General features: G+C 55.9%; 1 protein-coding gene across 6 annotated transcripts; it reads left to right on the forward strand.

Annotated features, from left to right (window-relative positions):
• Positions 1-966: 966 nt before the first annotated feature.
• Positions 967-16,018, forward strand: NPR1 (natriuretic peptide receptor 1). Of its 6 annotated transcripts, none has more exons than XM_007178539.3 (23): positions 1,385-2,198; positions 2,905-3,104; positions 3,540-3,653; positions 4,077-4,212; positions 4,585-4,676; positions 5,365-5,500; positions 6,216-6,300; positions 7,153-7,273; positions 7,915-7,989; positions 8,132-8,209; positions 8,614-8,718; positions 8,975-9,049; positions 9,168-9,324; positions 9,940-10,095; positions 10,336-10,504; positions 11,210-11,356; positions 11,442-11,565; positions 11,719-11,787; positions 12,056-12,230; positions 12,481-12,579; positions 14,610-14,701; positions 14,854-14,963; positions 15,891-16,018. In XM_007178539.3, the coding sequence occupies exons 1-22, from the start codon at positions 1,487-1,489 to the stop codon at positions 14,914-14,916; spliced, it is 3,180 nt and encodes a 1,059-aa protein (XP_007178601.1). In that variant the 5' UTR covers positions 1,385-1,486; the 3' UTR covers positions 14,917-14,963; positions 15,891-16,018. The 6 variants fall into 6 exon arrangements, with proteins under 6 accessions (XP_007178604.1, XP_007178605.1, XP_007178601.1 ...); XM_007178540.3 differs by lacking the exon at positions 15,891-16,018 and adding an exon at positions 15,541-15,860; XM_007178542.2 differs by lacking the exon at positions 15,891-16,018 and having other exon boundaries at positions 967-2,198; positions 14,854-15,539.
• The last annotated feature ends 1,477 nt before the right edge of the window (positions 16,019-17,495 follow it).

Genomic DNA, 17,495 nt, shown 5'->3' on the forward strand with positions numbered 1-17,495 from the left:
GAGATACATATATACACACACACACACACACACATATATATAGTCTTCATCTTTATGCCTTCAGCCGGTGCTTAACACGTACTAGGTCCTCTGGAAATCTGCAGTACGGAAGAAGTTTCCCGATCTTTAGTCTTGCCTAGGTACAGGCTTGCAGAGGTTGGCAGCGCAATACGGTCAACGACTTCTGCTGGCCATTAGAGGGCAGACTGATTCCACAGCTCTCCGGCCCCCAGCCCAGCCGTCAAGGGCCCCAAAATACTCTCCCCAATTTACCCCTCCGCTTGTCATTTCCAACACTGTCTCCCACCGCCCCGACAAATCCCATTTTAATCATCCTCCTCAAGACACACACTCACACGCCGGCAGGGACCCTAAGAACACACCTCTTCGCTCCTCCAGCCACCCGCAAGCTCTCCCTCCCCGTTCCTACAGCCTTTGGGGAACTAAAGAGTTAACTCCGCCCTTCTACCTGGTCCTTTTTGTCCGCTAATCCGCTCAATCTGGAAAACGGGCGTGGGGGGGGCGGGGGGAAGATCCTAGATGGACTAGTTACGGGGACCCTGGATTCACCTACTTTAACGCCTTTTCCAGAAACCGTCACCCTCCCGCACCACCCCAACACACATCCAAACACTCACACTTTTTCCTGCCAAGATCCCAAACCAGCACCTCTTTCTCTCTTCCCCAGACGGAACCAGGTAGGAGGGGAGGGAAAGGTGGGGCGCAAGAGGCCCCCTGTTGCTCCCACACACTTCTCTATTCAGTTCTCCTTCCCGACCCCGCAACGGAGCCCCTTCTACCGGTGCCGCTTCTCGGAGGAGGAAGAAGTTTGGCCGCCAAGAAGCGCGAAAGTGCGCGGGCTGAGGGGCTCGGAAGAGCCCGCGACTTCGGGGCGGGGAGGAAGGAGTTAAAGATCCAGGATTGGTTCTAAGGTCACGGAGTCTGGGAGGGGAAGCGGCCGGGAGGGAGGGTTCGGAGCTTGGCTTGGGTCCTCCCCAGTCCCCCCCGGACTGCCGGAGACTTGGGCCGGCCGGACGCCCCTTCTGGCACACTCCCTGGGCCAGGCTTTCACGCACACATACAAACACTCACACTCCCCTTTCCCTCCCTGGCGCCCTCTCCCATCCTTCTCCACGGAGCGCTCGCTCGCGCTCTCGTTTTCTGTCTCCTAACACACACACACACACACACACACACACACACACACACGCTCTCGCTCACACTCGCGTCCTCTCGGCCCCCGCGCTCTCCTCGCACCCACCTGCTCTGCAGCGCCCTGGGCGCACCCCTCGGTCGCGCGCCCCTGGCGCTCCTGGCGCAGACTGTCACAGCTAGAGGGGGCACCGTGCCCCGGGGTGAGCGCCCCCGTCCCGCTCGTCCTCCCTCCCACAGGGGCGCTCCTGGTGCCCAGGACGGGCCGCTGAGCCGGAGGGGACGCAGGAGGCCATGGTGGGAGCGCTTGTCCGCCTCGGTGCCCGCTGAGGCCATGCCGCGCCCCGGCTGCCCCTCCGGCGCCCGCCTGCGCCTGCTTCTGCTCCTGCCGCCGCTGCTGCTGCTCCCGGGCGGCTACGCGGGCGACCTGACGGTGGCCGTGGTGCTGCCTCTGGCCAACACCTCGTACCCGTGGTCGTGGGCGCGCGTGGGACCGGCGGTGGAGCTGGCCCTGGCCCGGGTGAAGGCGCGGCCGGACCTGCTGCCGGGCTGGACAGTCCGCACGGTGCTGGGCAGCAGCGAGAGCGCGCTGGGCGTCTGCTCCGACACCGCCGCGCCCCTGGCCGCCGTGGACCTCAAGTGGGAGCACAACCCCGCGGTGTTCCTGGGCCCCGGCTGCGTGTACGCAGCCGCCCCCGTGGGCCGCTTCACTGCGCACTGGCGGGTGCCGCTGCTGACCGCCGGCGCCCCGGCGGTGGGGTTCGGGGCCAAGGACGAGTACGCGCTGACCACCCGCGCCGGGCCCAGCCATGCCAAGCTGGGCGACTTCGTGGCGGCTCTGCACCGACGGCTGGGCTGGGAGCGCCAGGCGCTAGTGCTCTACGCCTACCAGCCCCGCGACGACCAGCCCTGCTTCTTCGTGGTGGAGGGGCTGTACATGCAGGTCCGCGACCGCCTCAACATCACGGTGGACCACCTGGAGTTCGCCGAGGGCGACCGCGACCACTACACCATGCTGCTGCGCACCGTGCGACGCAAAGGCCGAGGTGAGACGGGCACACCCGTCCGGCCGCTTTGCCTCCGGGACATCCTCTCTCTTCTCTGGGCCAGACTTCTCCTCCCCGCCAGACTTCTCCTCCTCGCGGCTCCTCATTCCTGTCTCAGCCTCCTCCGCCCTTTCCACCTCTGAGTTTCTATTTCCCTCCTTTTCTCCATTACCCGCCCCCCTTCCAGTTCCTAGGCTCTCCTCTCTTCTCACCTCCCCCCTCCCTCACCTCCTTCCCACAGGTTCCTCCGGAGTTAACCGGAGGGAGAAAATGCCTCCGGCCACCATGACACTTAGTAGGGCCCCAGCTTAGTTCCTATCCCTCATCTCTCCCCCATTTTCCTTCTCTTCCCAACAGGCTTCTCCCCTCCTCCAGCTTCTCCTCCCCGTGCTCCCACACGCCCTCTCCTCTTCCAGTCTCCTCTCCAGCTGGCCCTTCTCTGCTCTCACCCCCTCCTGACCTCACCTTGCCCACCTTTGGCTCCACTATTCCCTCTCTCCCTATCTGGGCTCCTTCCTCCTCCCCCTCCCACTGCCTCCTCCCTCCCTTCATCTTCCTCAGGCCACAGCCCAGACTGAGCCAGGAGTTCCACTTAACTACCTCGGGGTCTCTGAATTTCCTCCCCTGGGTGCCCCAGCTTCAGTTCCCCCTCCACTCCCTGACACTTAGGCTTTTCTCTCTCTCTCTGACCCCCCTTCCTCCCCAGTTGTCTACATCTGCAGCTCCCCAGATACCTTCAGAACCCTGATGCTTCTGGCCCTGGAAGCTGGCCTGAGCGGGGAGAACTATGTTTTCTTCCATCTGGACCTCTTTGGGCAAAGCCTGCAGGGAGCACACGGCCTTGCTCCCCACAGGCCCTGGGAGAGAGGGGATGGGCAGGATGTCAGCGCCCACCAGGCCTTTCAGGTGCGTGTTCAGCTTGGAAGCCCAGGCTGTGGGGCTCTGGGCTGGTGGCACATTGTTTCTGGGTCCTGGGTCCCTCAGGGTCTGAAAGGATTCCAGAAAAGGGGTTCTTGATGCTCAGAGGGAGTTAGGTGACAAAGGGCAGGGGGCTGGGGCAAGGGGTATATAGAGGGCCAGGGGACTTCAGAACCACGAGGCTAAAAAGATGAGAGAATGCCCTTGAGGTGGGATAATGTTCACATCTCACAGACCATCTGGACTTGGAAAAGCCATCCCAGTTCATCCCCTGCTTTGAAGCAGGCAGCACCTCACGCAGGACATAGGGTCCAATTTGACCTTGAGCAAGCAGAGATGCAGCTCTGGGAGGTGGGCACCCAGGGTACTGGGAGGACTGGAGTCAGCACCCAGCTCTCCCCTCTCCACTGACCCCTTCCTCAGGCTGCCAAAATCATTACATATAAAGAGCCGGATAATCCTGAGTACTTGGAATTCCTACAGAAGCTAAAACACTTGGCCCATGAGCAGTTCAACTTCACCATGGAGGATGGCCTGGTAGGAGGGGTTCCTGGGACCCTGCAGCGTGGACCTCCAGCCCCCAGTTCACGGCCCTCTGCCAGTCGCCGCCCTGCTCTCTCAGCCATCCCCGTATTCCCAGGTCTCCCCTTCTTTCCCTTCCCACTGTTCCCGTATCTTTCCTGATGATGGAGGGGGGCATTGACAAGTTGTTCAACCTCTGAAACTCAAATCCTTATCAGTAAAATGAGGATGCTACGTCCTGCCCTATCTGCCTAGCAGGATTCAGAAGCAGTGATATACGCGGAGGCGTCTTACAAGTAGTAAAATCTCTCTGTGCTGTGAGCGAGTTTTCTCCCATCCTCTTCCAAGCTCCCAGTGCCTCCCATTCCCCACCCCACAGTGCCCGACTCTGTACCCTTCACACGTCCCACCCCAGCCCAGCTCTGCCTGCCCCTGCAGGTGAACACCATCCCAGCGTCCTTCCACGACGGGCTCCTGCTCTATGTCCAGGCAGTGTCGGAGACTCTAGCACATGGGGGAACTGTCACCGATGGGGAGGGCATCACTCAGCGGATGTGGAACCGAAGCTTCCAAGGTCAGGCACTGGAGGTGGCAGGAATGGGCTACCTTGGGGTGCCCCAGGCAGGAAGCAGTGAGAAGCCCCTAGCCCTGCAGTGCAGGTACTCACTTGCCCGCACCAGTCTCTTCCTCTCTTCTGCCTCTCTTCTTCTTTAGGCTCTTTTCCCCGTGTCCCTAGTGCCATCAAGAAGTCTTCCTAAGTGCCCAACCCCAACCATTCCTGCTGCTGAAATGTCTGTCTGTCTCTTTTATTCCATATATATATATAAATATACACATATTTGGAAGGCAAGACAGAAGATCAAAAGATCAACAGACAGAGATGAGGTGTGGGAACCAATGAATTTCCACCCTGTCAAAACACAGCCATCTTCCTCCATACCCCCAGGTGTGACAGGATACCTGAAAATGGACAGCAATGGAGATCGGGAGACCGACTTCTCCCTCTGGGATATGGATCCTGACACTGGCGCCTTCAGGGTAAGGCTGTGCCCCCAGAAGACAGTGCCAACTGGGAATGACATTTCACCCTCCCACCGCCCTGGATAAAAGAGATCCAGCCAATCTGGAGGAGCAACCAGAATGATAGGGACTCACAGGTGTTATCCTTGGGGAACCCCATGTCTGAGGAGGGAGCACAGTCCTGCCCTCAGGAAACTCCATGTCTCCAAAGGTAGGCAGGATCCCCTCCCAGCAGAGACAGACTGACTCAGGGCCAAGATGAATGCATGTCATACTGCTCTATAAGTGCAACAGGAACAGGAAGGGATTGAGACCACAGGCACCAAGGAGCAGATCATCCAGGGAAGGCTTCCTGGAGGAGGGGGTACCTGGATTAGGCCTGGGAATGTGGACTGAGAACACTGCATTTTCCTATTTCCTGTGTGCTTCAATCCAAGATTATAAACTCCCTGAGTGTAGGGCTGTGATTCCATACAGTTTTCTTTATAAAGCCCTTAAGTCATTTTCAAATTTGTCCACTCTGATAACATGGGGCATAGGTATGAGGCTCTCTGTATCCAGTCACGGCAGGGACTCGTTGAATAGTTGACAGTGTAGACACAGTCCCTGGCAGCAGAGATGGGGTAGGTGGGGGGCAGGATTTCTCCCTTGGACAGGAGGCCTCACCAAGGGCCCTTGCCCACCCACCACTCCTGCCCTCCTATAGGTTGTTCTGAACTTCAATGGAACCTCCCAAGAGCTGGTGACCGTGTCAGGGTGCAAACTGAACTGGCCTCTGGGGTATCCACCTCCTGATGTCCCCAAATGTGGTTTTGACAATGAGGACCCAGCCTGCAACCAAGGTGACTGTCCCTTGCCTTCCAAGCCTCCATTATGGAGATGCTGCACCCTTCCTGCTCAGGGAGTCAAATACGTGCTCCTCTCCCACACTGAGGGGTTCCTGGAGAGACTCCTCCTGCCTTTTTCTTCCCTTCATCCATCATCCCAGTTCACTGATTGAATATTTTTTTAAACTTTTTACTTTATTTCATTACTATATTAATTTTATTTATTTATTTATTGGCTGTGTTGGGTCTTCGTTGCTGTGCACGGGCTTTGTCTAGTTGTGGCGAGCGGGGGCTACTCTTTGTTGCGGTGCACGGACTTCTCATATGCGGTGGCTTCTCTTGTTGCGGAGCACAGGCTCTAGAGCGCAGGCTTCAGTAGTTGTGGCCCACGGGCTTAATTGCTCCACTGCATGCGGGATCTTCCTGGACCAGGGATCAAACCCGTGTCCCCCGCATTGGCAGGCGGATTCTTAACCACTGCGCCACCAGGGAAGTCCCTGATTGAATATTAAAAGGTTCTTCAGGGAATTCCCTGGTGGTCCAGTGGTTCGGACTCCACGCTTCCACTTCAGGGGGCCTGGGTTCAATCCCTGGTCGGGGAACTAAGATCCCACATGCCTGTGCGGTACAGCCAAAAAAAATTAAAAATAAAAAAAATAAAGGTTCTTCCTCCTGGTGTCCAATGTCTAACCCAAATCTCTCTTGCTGCAACTTGGACTCTCCCCCACAGACCACTTTTCCACCCTGGAGGTGCTGGCTTTGGTGGGCAGCCTCTCCCTCCTCAGCATTCTGATCGTCTCCTTCTTCATATACAGGTAAGCCTTGGAATGAGGGTGGTGATTGAGGCTGGGAGACCTAAAGAACCAATAGCAGAGGAGGTGGCAGGGACCCAGAGGGAAGAGGGAGGGGTAAAGGGACAGCACAGCAAGGCCCAGGGAGATGGGGGAGAAAAGAGACTAAAAAGCCTCAGGACACCTGGAAGAGAGAAGGAGGAGGGGACAGAGGTGGAGTGGCCAGCGAGGATCTGGGAGATCCAAGAAGGAGCAGATCTGTTGGGGGCATCATAGGGTGTGGATTCCGGCCTGAGGCTCGTTTATCCTCCCTTCCTGCTTGTACAGACCAGATGGGAAGCAGTGGTCCAACACCTGTGGGGTTGGGCCTATATTAGTTGAGCAGGGATGAAGGCTCTGCTGTGTACCAAGTGCTGAACCCAGAGTGGAGGAGAGAGAGAAGGAAGCCCCACTCCTGCCTTCCAGTGGGAGGCTGACAGGAAAATGCAGGAAAAGTTAAAGACAGAGGGAAGCAAGGAGGGAGAGAAGGAAATCAATGCTGGTCAAGCATATACTGTGTGCCAGGCACTTCCACACACAGTTTTTCTTTTCATTCTTATAACAATGCTTTGAAACAAATGTCGAGGTCCCCAATTCCAAATGAGGACATTTAGACATGAACCTGAGACTCAGAGAAGTGGAGTGACTACCCCAAGGTCCCCAGTGAGGCAGAATTTCACCCAAGCCTCCTGACTCTCAGCCAAGAGGATGTAATTGCCCCACCCATCTCTTAGCAACTGCAGTGGTCCCAGGGCTCTGAGGAGAGGCTGCTGAAGCACCCCCCAACCCTGGGTCAGGGGCTCAGACATGGACTTAGGTGCACATTTCATGCCTCAGGAAGATGCAGCTGGAGAAGGAACTGGCCTCAGAGCTGTGGCGGGTGCGTTGGGAGGACCTGCAGCCCAGTAGCCTAGAGAGGCACCTCCGGAGTGCAGGCAGCCGGCTGACCCTGAGTGGGGTAAGAACTCCGGTACTGGGGGAAGGGGGCAGAGTTGGGAATGGGCGTGTGGGTAGTGCCTGATCGGTGGGGTAGAGAGCAGGCTTCTAGTCCCAGCCCTGCCTTCACTTGCTGTATGACCTTGGGCAAGTCACATTCCCTCTCTGAGACTACTGCAGGTAATGATTACATCTACAGAGCTCCCTCACAGGGCTCTTTCAAAAGTTAGAGATAGCATATGTGAAAATACATTTTACTTTATTTTTTTATTTGTTTATTTTTTTGTATAATCATCTGAAAGTTTCTGCATATTTTTTTTTAATTGGGGTATAGTTGTTTTACAACGTTGTGTTAATTTCTACTGTACAGTGAAGTAGTAGAGTTCCCTGTGCTATACAGCAGGTTCTTATTAGTTACCTATTTTATACATATTAGTGTATATATGTCAATCCCAATCTCCCAGTTCATCTCACCCCCCATGCCCCACCCCCCTGAAAATACATTTTTAAAAAGTAAATAAATGAGGAAAGGATTTTATGATGTGGAATGAGAGGCAGGGCGACACAAAGATAAAGCAGGGTAGTGAAGATCAGAGCTCAAACAACCAGGATGGAGAGCCAGGTCCATGGGCTGACCACCCCTCCTGCATTCCGTCCCTTCAGAGAGGCTCCAATTACGGCTCCCTGCTGACCACAGAGGGCCAGTTCCAAATCTTTGCCAAGACAGCGTATTATAAGGTGGGTCTGGGGAAAGACCACTGGTCCTCAGGACTGGGGCAGAGCTTTCCTGTGATGGAGGACTGGAGACGGTCTTAGCACAGGGGTGGGCTGTCAGGGCTGGGCCATCTCCTTACAGTGACAATCTCCATTCCTCACTCAGGGTAACCTCGTGGCTGTGAAACGTGTGAACCGTAAACGCATTGAGCTGACGCGGGAAGTCCTGTTTGAGCTGAAGCATGTAATGTGGGGAGGGAGGCAATGGCCTGGGGAAGAATCTAGGGACACAGTGGAGGTTGGCCAACAGAATGGGTATGGAGGGACTGCAGGGTATCCTAGGAAGGGATGGGGACTGTAGCCCTGGGATGGGCCCCTGCGTATTGTGGGTAGGAGTAGGGGAATCATAGATGGGAGAAGGGCTGGAGATTTTGTAGGGGCTCCATTGGATGGGCTTAAGAAGCAGAGGGAGTAGGGAGCAGGTTCTGGGGAAGGGTTCTTTAGAACAGGAGTGGGAATCACTGGGGAAGGTCCTAGAATGCAGAGAATGCATAGGGACTTAAGGAGAGTGAGGGGTCCCCAAGGGTGAGGGCAACTTGGCAAGGAGTGAGGTCTCTGTCAGGCTCTGATGCTGGCTCTCACCTGCAGATGCGGGATGTGCAGAACGAACACCTGACCAGGTTTGTGGGGGCCTGCACTGACCCCCCCAACATCTGTATCCTCACAGAGTACTGTCCCCGTGGGAGCTTGCAGGTGAGGCGACAAGGGAGTGTCAGGACAACTAGGTCTAGCCCTGGGTCTGCCCCTGACTCAACATAAGGCCCTGGGCAAGCCTCTCCTTCTTTCTGACCTTTATTTTCCCCATCTGTAAAATGGGAGTGGGGGGAGGGTGGTGGCACTAGAGTAGATCCAAAGCTTTGTCCCGTTCTGCCAGTTTATGTCAGTGGAATCCCTGCACTCCTCCTCCTGGGGGCATGTGCAGGGTACAGGGCTGACTCTCACTGCCCAGCAGGACATCCTGGAGAATGAGAGCATCACCCTGGACTGGATGTTCCGGTACTCGCTCACCCATGACATCGTCAAGGTAGGACCAAAAGGGCCCACTGGGTGTGGGGGGAGGGGCCAGGCAGTCTTCTCCCCTGGCTGTGGTTGGTTGGAGGTCTCACTCATGCCCAAGACCCCTGCCTCCCCAAATGTCCCAGGGTATGCTGTTCCTGCACAATGGGGCCATTTGCTCCCATGGGAACCTCAAGTCATCCAACTGCGTGGTAGACGGGCGCTTCGTGCTCAAGATCACTGACTACGGGCTGGAGAGCTTCAGGGACCCGGAGCCCGAGCAAGGATACACCCTCTATGCCAGTGAGCCCCGACCTGACTCTGACCCCTAACACCACCCCCAGCACAGCCCAGTGGGGAGGCTGATGCCTTGCCTGTGATGGGCTCGGGCCCACCTTTCCTGACTCCCTGCTCAATTCATCATCAGTAGAAAGCGGAGTCAGGGCTTCCCTGGTGGCGCAGGGGTTAAGAATCTGCCTGCCAATGCAGGGGACACGGGTTCGAGCCCTGGTCTGGGAAGATCCCACATGCCGCGGAGCAACTAAGCCCGTGAGCCACAACGACTGAGACTGAGCCTGTGCGTCTGGAGCCTGTGCTCCACAACAGGAGAGACCACGACAGTGAGAGGCCCGCGCACCACGATGAAGAGTGGCTCCCGCTTGCCGCAACTAGAGAAAGCCCTCGCACAGAAACAAAGACCCAGCATAGCCAAAAATAAATAAATTAATTAATTAATTTAAAAAAAAAAAAAAAGAAAGAAAGCAGAGTCAGACAAAATGGTCTCAAGGCCCCTTCTAGCCCTAGCACCTCCTGTGATGTCTCCAGATCAGTCCCAGTCACATCCTCTGGGACCTTGTTTCCCCTCATCCCTTAGCTTTGGGGCCCTTCACCCTGTGACTCCTGACCTCTGACCTGCAGAAAAGTTGTGGACAGCCCCTGAGCTCCTGCGAATGGCCTCACCCCCTGCCCGGGGCTCCCAGGCTGGTGACGTGTACAGCTTTGGGATCATCCTTCAGGAGATTGCCCTGAGGAGTGGTGTCTTCCATGTGGAAGGTTTGGACCTCAGTCCCAAAGGTGAGAGGACCATGCTTTCCCCTAATGCTGCCACACTCAACTAACCCCAGCTCCAGAGAGAGGGAACCCTGGAAATGCCACCGCCCTTTGCTCCACTGCTGCCAGTGACCCTGAGCATGACTAGCCCAGTTCCCTGCAGGGCTCCCCTGCCCCGTGCCCTGGTCCTGGACCTCCCCACCCCGTTTCTCAACAGGCCCTGGGCTGAACCTACCCCTCGGCCTCTCTTCCCCCACCACACAGAGATCATCGAACGTGTGACTCGGGGCGAGCAGCCCCCGTTCCGGCCCTCCCTGGCCCTGCAGAGTCACCTGGAGGAACTGGGGCAGCTGATGCAGCGCTGCTGGGCCGAGGACCCGCAGGAGCGGCCACCCTTCCAACAGATCCGCCTGATGCTGCGCAAATTTAACAGGTCGCTGGCATTAGTCCTGGATCCTCCCAGCCTCCTCTACCCCCCACAGCGACCGCGTGCCTCACACTTAAGTCTTATCACTGTGGTGGCAGAGGCCACGCACAGCCCCCCATACACAGGCTGCTCCAGCCCGCCACAGCCTCGCAGCCCCCTCTGTGAATACTGTAGGACCCAGCTGGTCCCACAGTCCCCGACCTCTCATACCCTGCTCCTCCACTGGCCCCTACTCCATCAGCCTTCAGTGGCCGCAGAGTAAATGGCCTCCCACCTCCTCCCTACACCTCTCTGCCCTCCGTAGGAGCTCCCACCCGGCCCTTTGATCCCCTTTCCCAGTGTGCCCCTGGGGGCCGGTTCCTCCAGGCACACCCCTCTGCCAGCCTGTGTGCCCTCACTCTGTTCTCAACTGGTCCCTGTCCCTTTCTGCCTCTTCTACCTCCTTCTAAGCCCCTTGTGTTCAACAAAGATGTTCAAAATAGCCAATACGTCTGAAGCTTGATACTTGACCCTGGGGTCTCAGGGATGAATTGTACTTTCCTCCGACCCTTTTCCCCTGCCACCCCCATCCTGCTGTGCCCCCCAACCCTGACTCTCGCCAGGGACCCCACTGCAGTGGGCTGACATTAAGCCTGGGTAGGGTGAGAGCCTGGGGGAGGCGCTTCAGGGTAGGGCGTGCTGCTCCTCTCTCACCGCCACCCCTGTCCCCAGAGAGAACAGCAGCAACATCCTGGATAACCTGCTGTCGCGCATGGAACAGTACGCCAACAACCTGGAAGAGCTGGTGGAGGAGCGGACCCAGGCCTACCTGGAGGAGAAGCGCAAGGCGGAGGCTCTGCTCTACCAGATTCTGCCTCAGTGAGTGCCCGTGCTTGGTGCTCCCACCACCCCTGTCCCAGCCCCACCTCCCCTTCTGATCCTGCACCTGTCCCTGACCCCCCAGCTCAGTGGCTGAGCAGCTGAAGCGCGGGGAGACGGTCCAGGCCGAAGCCTTTGACAGTGTCACTATCTACTTCAGCGACATTGTGGGTTTCACGGCCCTGTCGGCGGAGAGCACGCCCATGCAGGTAAGTCAGGCACAGCCCCAGGTGGCAGAGCAGCCGGGTGTGCTTGGCTTGGCACCTCCATCCCATAGGCCTGCCTTCTGGTTCCGCTTTTCCCACCCGAGCCCAGGTGGGGTCCCTTACTCCCCACCCCTTTTGGCTTCTCTTTTCTTCCAGGTGGTGACCCTGCTCAACGACCTGTACACTTGCTTTGATGCTGTCATAGACAACTTTGATGTCTACAAGGTGAGAAAAGATGGGAGGGGACAGACAGACGGATGTGGAGGGCAGAATGACATAGTCTTAAGCGAGAAGACCAAGAGACATGGACAAAGACAGTGTCACAGGGAGACCCAGGAACAGGCAGAAAAACCGCGCGGGGGACGGGGGATGAGCGAACAGTGGCTGGTAGATGGGGGGTGGGGACAGGAAGGCGGTGCCCACAGTGTGGGGGCCGCACCGGGAGGAGAAAGTTCCAGTCCTCAGGTCCGGCACCCTCTCGCGGCCCTCACAGGTGGAGACCATTGGGGACGCCTACATGGTGGTGTCCGGGCTCCCAGTGCGGAACGGGAGGCTGCACGCCCGCGAGGTGGCCCGCATGGCCCTGGCGCTGCTGGACGCGGTGCGCTCCTTCCGCATCCGCCACCGGCCCCAGGAGCAGCTGCGCTTGCGCATCGGCATCCACACAGGTGAGGCCGCCAGAGGGGCGGGGAGGGGGCTCCCAAAAGCTGGAGCTGCAGGTGAGAGACGAGCCGGTCATGTCGCCACCGCTCCCCGTGCGCGCGTACACCCACACCTCTGGGCTCCCACCGACCGCAGGTCCCACCTGCTGCCTCTCCTGGAGCGCCCTAGCCCCGTCCTATGGCCACCCTCCGTTCCTCCCACCTACTTCCCTAAACTGATGGGCTTCCCTCACTGATGGGCTTCCGCTCCCTCCAGGACCCGTGTGTGCAGGTGTGGTAGGGCTGAAGATGCCCCGTTACTGTCTTTTTGGGGACACAGTCAACACGGCCTCAAGAATGGAGTCTAACGGGGAAGGTATGCTGGGTCCCCGAGGCGGGACAGGGAGGGCAGGGTGGCTGTGGCTGAGGAAGGCTCTCCTGGCAGCGGGTGCCTATCCAACCATGTTCTCTCTCCTCCCAGGCTCCCTTTTCATAAGGGTTCAACCTGGCCAGATCACCTTGAATCTAATCAGAGACTCAGGTCCCAGCTGCGCCCTCTTGGCAAATGATTGAAAAGTCTTTCCAGGCCAATGTCCAGCAGTTCCCAGCTGGGAACTACCTTTAGGGCCCTCTTGGGTGTGGTAAAGAGGGCTCCAGAGCAGCCCTCTTGGGTGTGAATCTCAGCTCTACAACTGACTCAGCTGTGTCAGTTTGCTACACCTCCCTGAGCCTCTGTTTTCCTCACCTGGAAAATGAGAATTAAATATCTAAGCACACCTCAGAAGAGTTACGTGAGAAAGTCATATAACACGACTAGCAGATAATTGTCATTCAACTTTTCTGAGCCTTAGCTGTTTATCTTTTTTTTTTTAATTAATTTATGGCTGCGTTGGGTCTTCGTTGCTGTGCACGGGCTTTGTCTAGTTGTGGCGAGTGGAGGCTAGTCTTTGTTGCGTTGCGCGGGCTTTTCATTCTGGTGGCTTCTCTTGTTGCAGAGCAGGGACTCTAGGTGTGTGGGCTTCAGTAGTTGTGGCACACGGGCTCAGTAGTTGTGGTTCGCGGCCTCTAGAGGGCAGGCTCAGTAGTTGTGGCACACAGGCTTCGTTGCTCCGCGGCATGTGGGATCTTCCCAGACCAGGGCTCGAACCCGTGTCCCCTGCACTGGAGGGCAGATTCTTAATCACTGAGCCACCAGGGAAGTCCCTGTTTATCTTTAAAATGATGCCTGTCTCAGTGTTCTAAAAAACATAGCCCAACCCCTGGAACACAGTAGGTACCTGATAAATGCTTGCTCCCACCTCTTCCCTTGGGCTTGCTTCCTGTTGATCTTCTGCCTCCTGCTGTAGTCAACACAATTCAATTCAGTAAATATTTATTGAGCAACTACTGAGTACCAGGCCCTGGAATACTAGGACGACCCAGACCAAAGTTTGCTAGGGAGTCCACGCGGACCCCAGCTAAGCCTCGTGGTGGGCAAAGGGCTACGTGGGAGCCCAGAGGGGTTCTGGTTCAGCAGATATTCCCTGGACACTGTGTTGAGGCCGTCGAAGTGGGAGAAAGCTTCTCACTGAGGTTCAGTCCTCAAGGAGCACATTCTCAGAAATCGTTTAACAGCAGAAAAGGGCCTCTGCGATGCAGACCCCAGGAGTGGTAGGGGCGAGTTCAGAGGGAGGTCAAAGAAGGGCTGTGGGGAACAGCAGTCAGGAGTCAGGAGTCTGGGCAGACCTCAGCAGATTTGGGCAGGTCTCCTCCCCGAGGCCTGGGCTCCCTCAGCCCTGAAATAAGGGTGTTGAGTTAAGAAACGATGATAGCAAACACTTGTATAGTGCCTCCTAAGTGCCAGACTCTTTTAAAATATGTAATGAATAATGTTAAATTTAATCCTCACTAGAAGGCTTTGAGATGGGTCCTGTTGCTATCAGCATTTTGTAGACTAGGAAACTGAGGCACAGATAGTTTATACTACTTCCCCAAGCAAGTGTCCAAGCTGGGATTCATACTAGGCAGGGCAGGCTCCAATGTCTGAGCTCCTGACCACTACACTCTACTGTCTGTCTAGAGCCTGGTGATGCTCTGGCGTGCTGTCCGATAGAACTTTCTGCAGTAATGGAAATGTTCTATAAGCTGTGCTGTCCAATATGGTAGCCTCTGAGGCATTGCATTTTTCACTATATTTCAATTACAGTTTAAATAGCCACGTGTGACTAGTGGCTTTCATGGTGGACAACACAGTTCTAGAGTTCTTAGGGAGAGGCCCGTGTGGTCAGACACTACATGGAGGGGGTGGGACTTTGAATTAGGAGGCTTTCTGGGCCAAAGGAAGGAGGGAGAGCATCTTTCTAGCTCCACAGTCCCTGATCTCCTGCTCCCATCTCTTGCATCTCTCATCTCCCTTCTCCTACCCAGCCCTGAAGATCCACTTGTCTTCTGAGACCAAGGCTGTCCTGGAGGAGTTTGGTGGTTTCGAGCTGGAGCTTCGAGGGGATGTAGAAATGAAGGTAGAAAAGGAAGTCCCTACCCTTACCACCCCTTAGGGTCCCCGAAGGGCTTACCCTCCCTCAGGCCCCTTCTCAAGCAGCCAACCCCACTCCCAACATTTGGGAAAGTGGATGAGTCACTCCCTACCCCAAACTCCTCTTTTTCCCTCCAGGGCAAAGGCAAAGTTCGGACCTACTGGCTACTGGGGGAGCGGGGGAGTAGCACCCGAGGCTGACCTGGCTCTCCTCCTGGCCTTCCACACCTCCCTTCCCTGTGCCAGAGGTGAGAGAGAGGTGCCAGGCCTCAGCCTCGCCTGCAGTATCCCCACCATTGCCAAAGAAGTAGTTTGAACAGCTCAGATGTGCAGACCCCAGTGGAGACACCAGACATTACCTCTGAAAGTGGACTGGTATTGAGGGAGAACTTGGAGCTCACAGGACCAGAGCAGAACTCACAGCCATGCCCAGGGACACAAACACACACACACACACACACACACACACACACACACACACACACACGTAGGCACACGCACCTGCTCTCCACCCTGACTCAGGCCAGGCCAGGCTGGGATATGGATTCCTGGATCCTCCTGCCCGTCCCTGTGCCCTCTTCCCTCAACATTGCTACACTGTGACTTTTATGGGGAGGAGGAAAAGGAAAAGGGATTATAGGTGAATCTAGGGACTGGGGGGAGTCCACATCTGGGCCTAGCCCAGATGGGCCACAAACATCCCCCCTGTCCCCCACCACCCAACCTAGGATGCAATGCACAGGGGAGAAAGGGAAGGACAGAGGGCTGTGGGCTTGTATGCCTTGCTTCTCCTGTGAGTGGAGACCATTAAAATCTTTATTCCAGTGACAGTGTCTTTTCTTGAGGGAGAGCGGGTTGCCAGAAAACACAGCCATATTCTCCATCCTGTGCTTCAAATAAGGTGTTTCTCAAGTCGGAATGCAGTATCTGAAAAAGGCTGCAGTGCCCCTTCCGTTTTGAGGAGCCAGTGTTACAGCCTACGAATTACCCCAACAGTGCTGATGCTGTTGGTCTCAGGACCCATTTACTCCCTTAAAAGCTACTGAGGGCCCCAAAGAGCTTTTGTTTATGTGGGTCATATCTATCAGTATATTCTGTATTAGCAATTAAAAGAAGTCTTTGTTAACTCATTTAAAATAACTATAATAAACCCATCACATGTTCATTTTTTGCAGCTTTATCAAAGACAGTCTTAAGAGAAACTGGCTTTTTTTGAAGACTACAGTGAGTAGTTTGGTGCTACTGCCTTGATTTATGCTAAGACACCAGCAGTTTTAACCCCACTGTTTTTGCACCATCAGTGCAAATATCAACACAGTCAATAAGGCAAATAATATAATTAGTAGGAGTGTGAAAATCTTGTGTGTGTGTGTGTGCGTGTGTGTGTGTGTGTGCGTGTGTGTGTGTGGCTTGAGGGATCTTAGTTCCCCGACCAGGGATTGAACCCGGGGCCGCTGGCAGTGAAAGCACCAAGTCCTAACCACTGGGAATTCCCATGAACATCATTTTGACCTCATCCATCCCCTGAAAGGATCTTGGAGACCCACAGAATCTGTGGACTACGCTTTGAGAACTGCTCTATTACCCAATGCCCAGCATACAGTAGGAATATAAGGAGTGTGGACTGAATGGAGAGTCCTGGCATCTGCCCCAGGAGGCCTGGGAGCCAAGAAGGAGGGGTGAGGTGGGAACATATGGATCCCTTTTTACCTCAGTTGAAATGTGGGAATTGTCCACCTGCCCATCCATCCCCATACCAGTGTAGACAAATGTGAGTGATAGTTTACAACATGACTCTCAGCTGGGCTAAGGGCCCTCCTTTCCCTGCTCTAGCCACCCACCCCACCCCCTTCCTGATCAGGCAGGCAGGAATGTGAATGCGGGGGAGAGGTGGCTGCAGCTTCACCTCCCCCATGGGGAAAGAAAGTGCCAGACATTTCTTCAGTACCATCCATCAAGTGCAGACAGGCCCCTCCTCCGACCTCCCCAAGCCTCTTACTGGAGTCCACGCCCAGCGCCCAGTGGGACTGGAGGTCTGTGTGGGCTATGGAGAGCTTGGACGTCTGCCTTCAGGACAGTGCGCCCTGATACACAAATGGTGGTCTGGAGGTGAAGAAAGGATAAATTGTTCTCCCTTTGTCTAATGACCCTTCTTGATGTCCTGTGCTCCCTGCCCACCCTTTTTGGCCTCAGTCAGATTTGATTTATTGGGAGAAGGAGCTAACACAGTCAAGTCCGCACCCTCCTCCACTGGGGATGAATAGCTCTGGGAAGGCCTAACAGAAGGGTGGTTGCCTTGGTAACCACAGCACATCCACCTTCCTGGTGGGCCCTGGTGGCCATGTTGACTCCCAAGCCCCCATTCCTCCTTGCAGGTAGTGGCAGTCCCAGAAGAGAGTAGAAATACTAGAGAACTGTGGGACCTAAGAAGTCAGATCAGGGACTTCCCTGGTGGCGCAATGGTTAAGAATCCACCTGCCAATGCAGGGGACATGGGTCCCAGCCCTGGTCCAGGAAGATCCCACATGCCGCAGAGCAACTAAGCCCGTGCGCCACAACTACTGAGCCTGCGCTCTAGAGCCCACAAGCCACAACTACTGAGCCCGCGTGCCACAACTACTGAAGCCTGCGCACCTAAAGTCCGTGCTCCACAACAAGAGAAGCCACCGCAATGAGAAGCCCGCGCACCGCAACAAAGAGTAGCCCCCCCTCGCCTCAAGTAGAGAAAACCCGCGCACAGCAATGAAGACCCAATGCAGCCAAAAATAAATTTTAAAATA

This window comes from Balaenoptera acutorostrata, chromosome 1 (genome assembly GCF_949987535.1).
Source record: "Balaenoptera acutorostrata chromosome 1, mBalAcu1.1, whole genome shotgun sequence".
Taxonomy (NCBI): Eukaryota; Metazoa; Chordata; class Mammalia; order Artiodactyla; family Balaenopteridae; genus Balaenoptera; species Balaenoptera acutorostrata.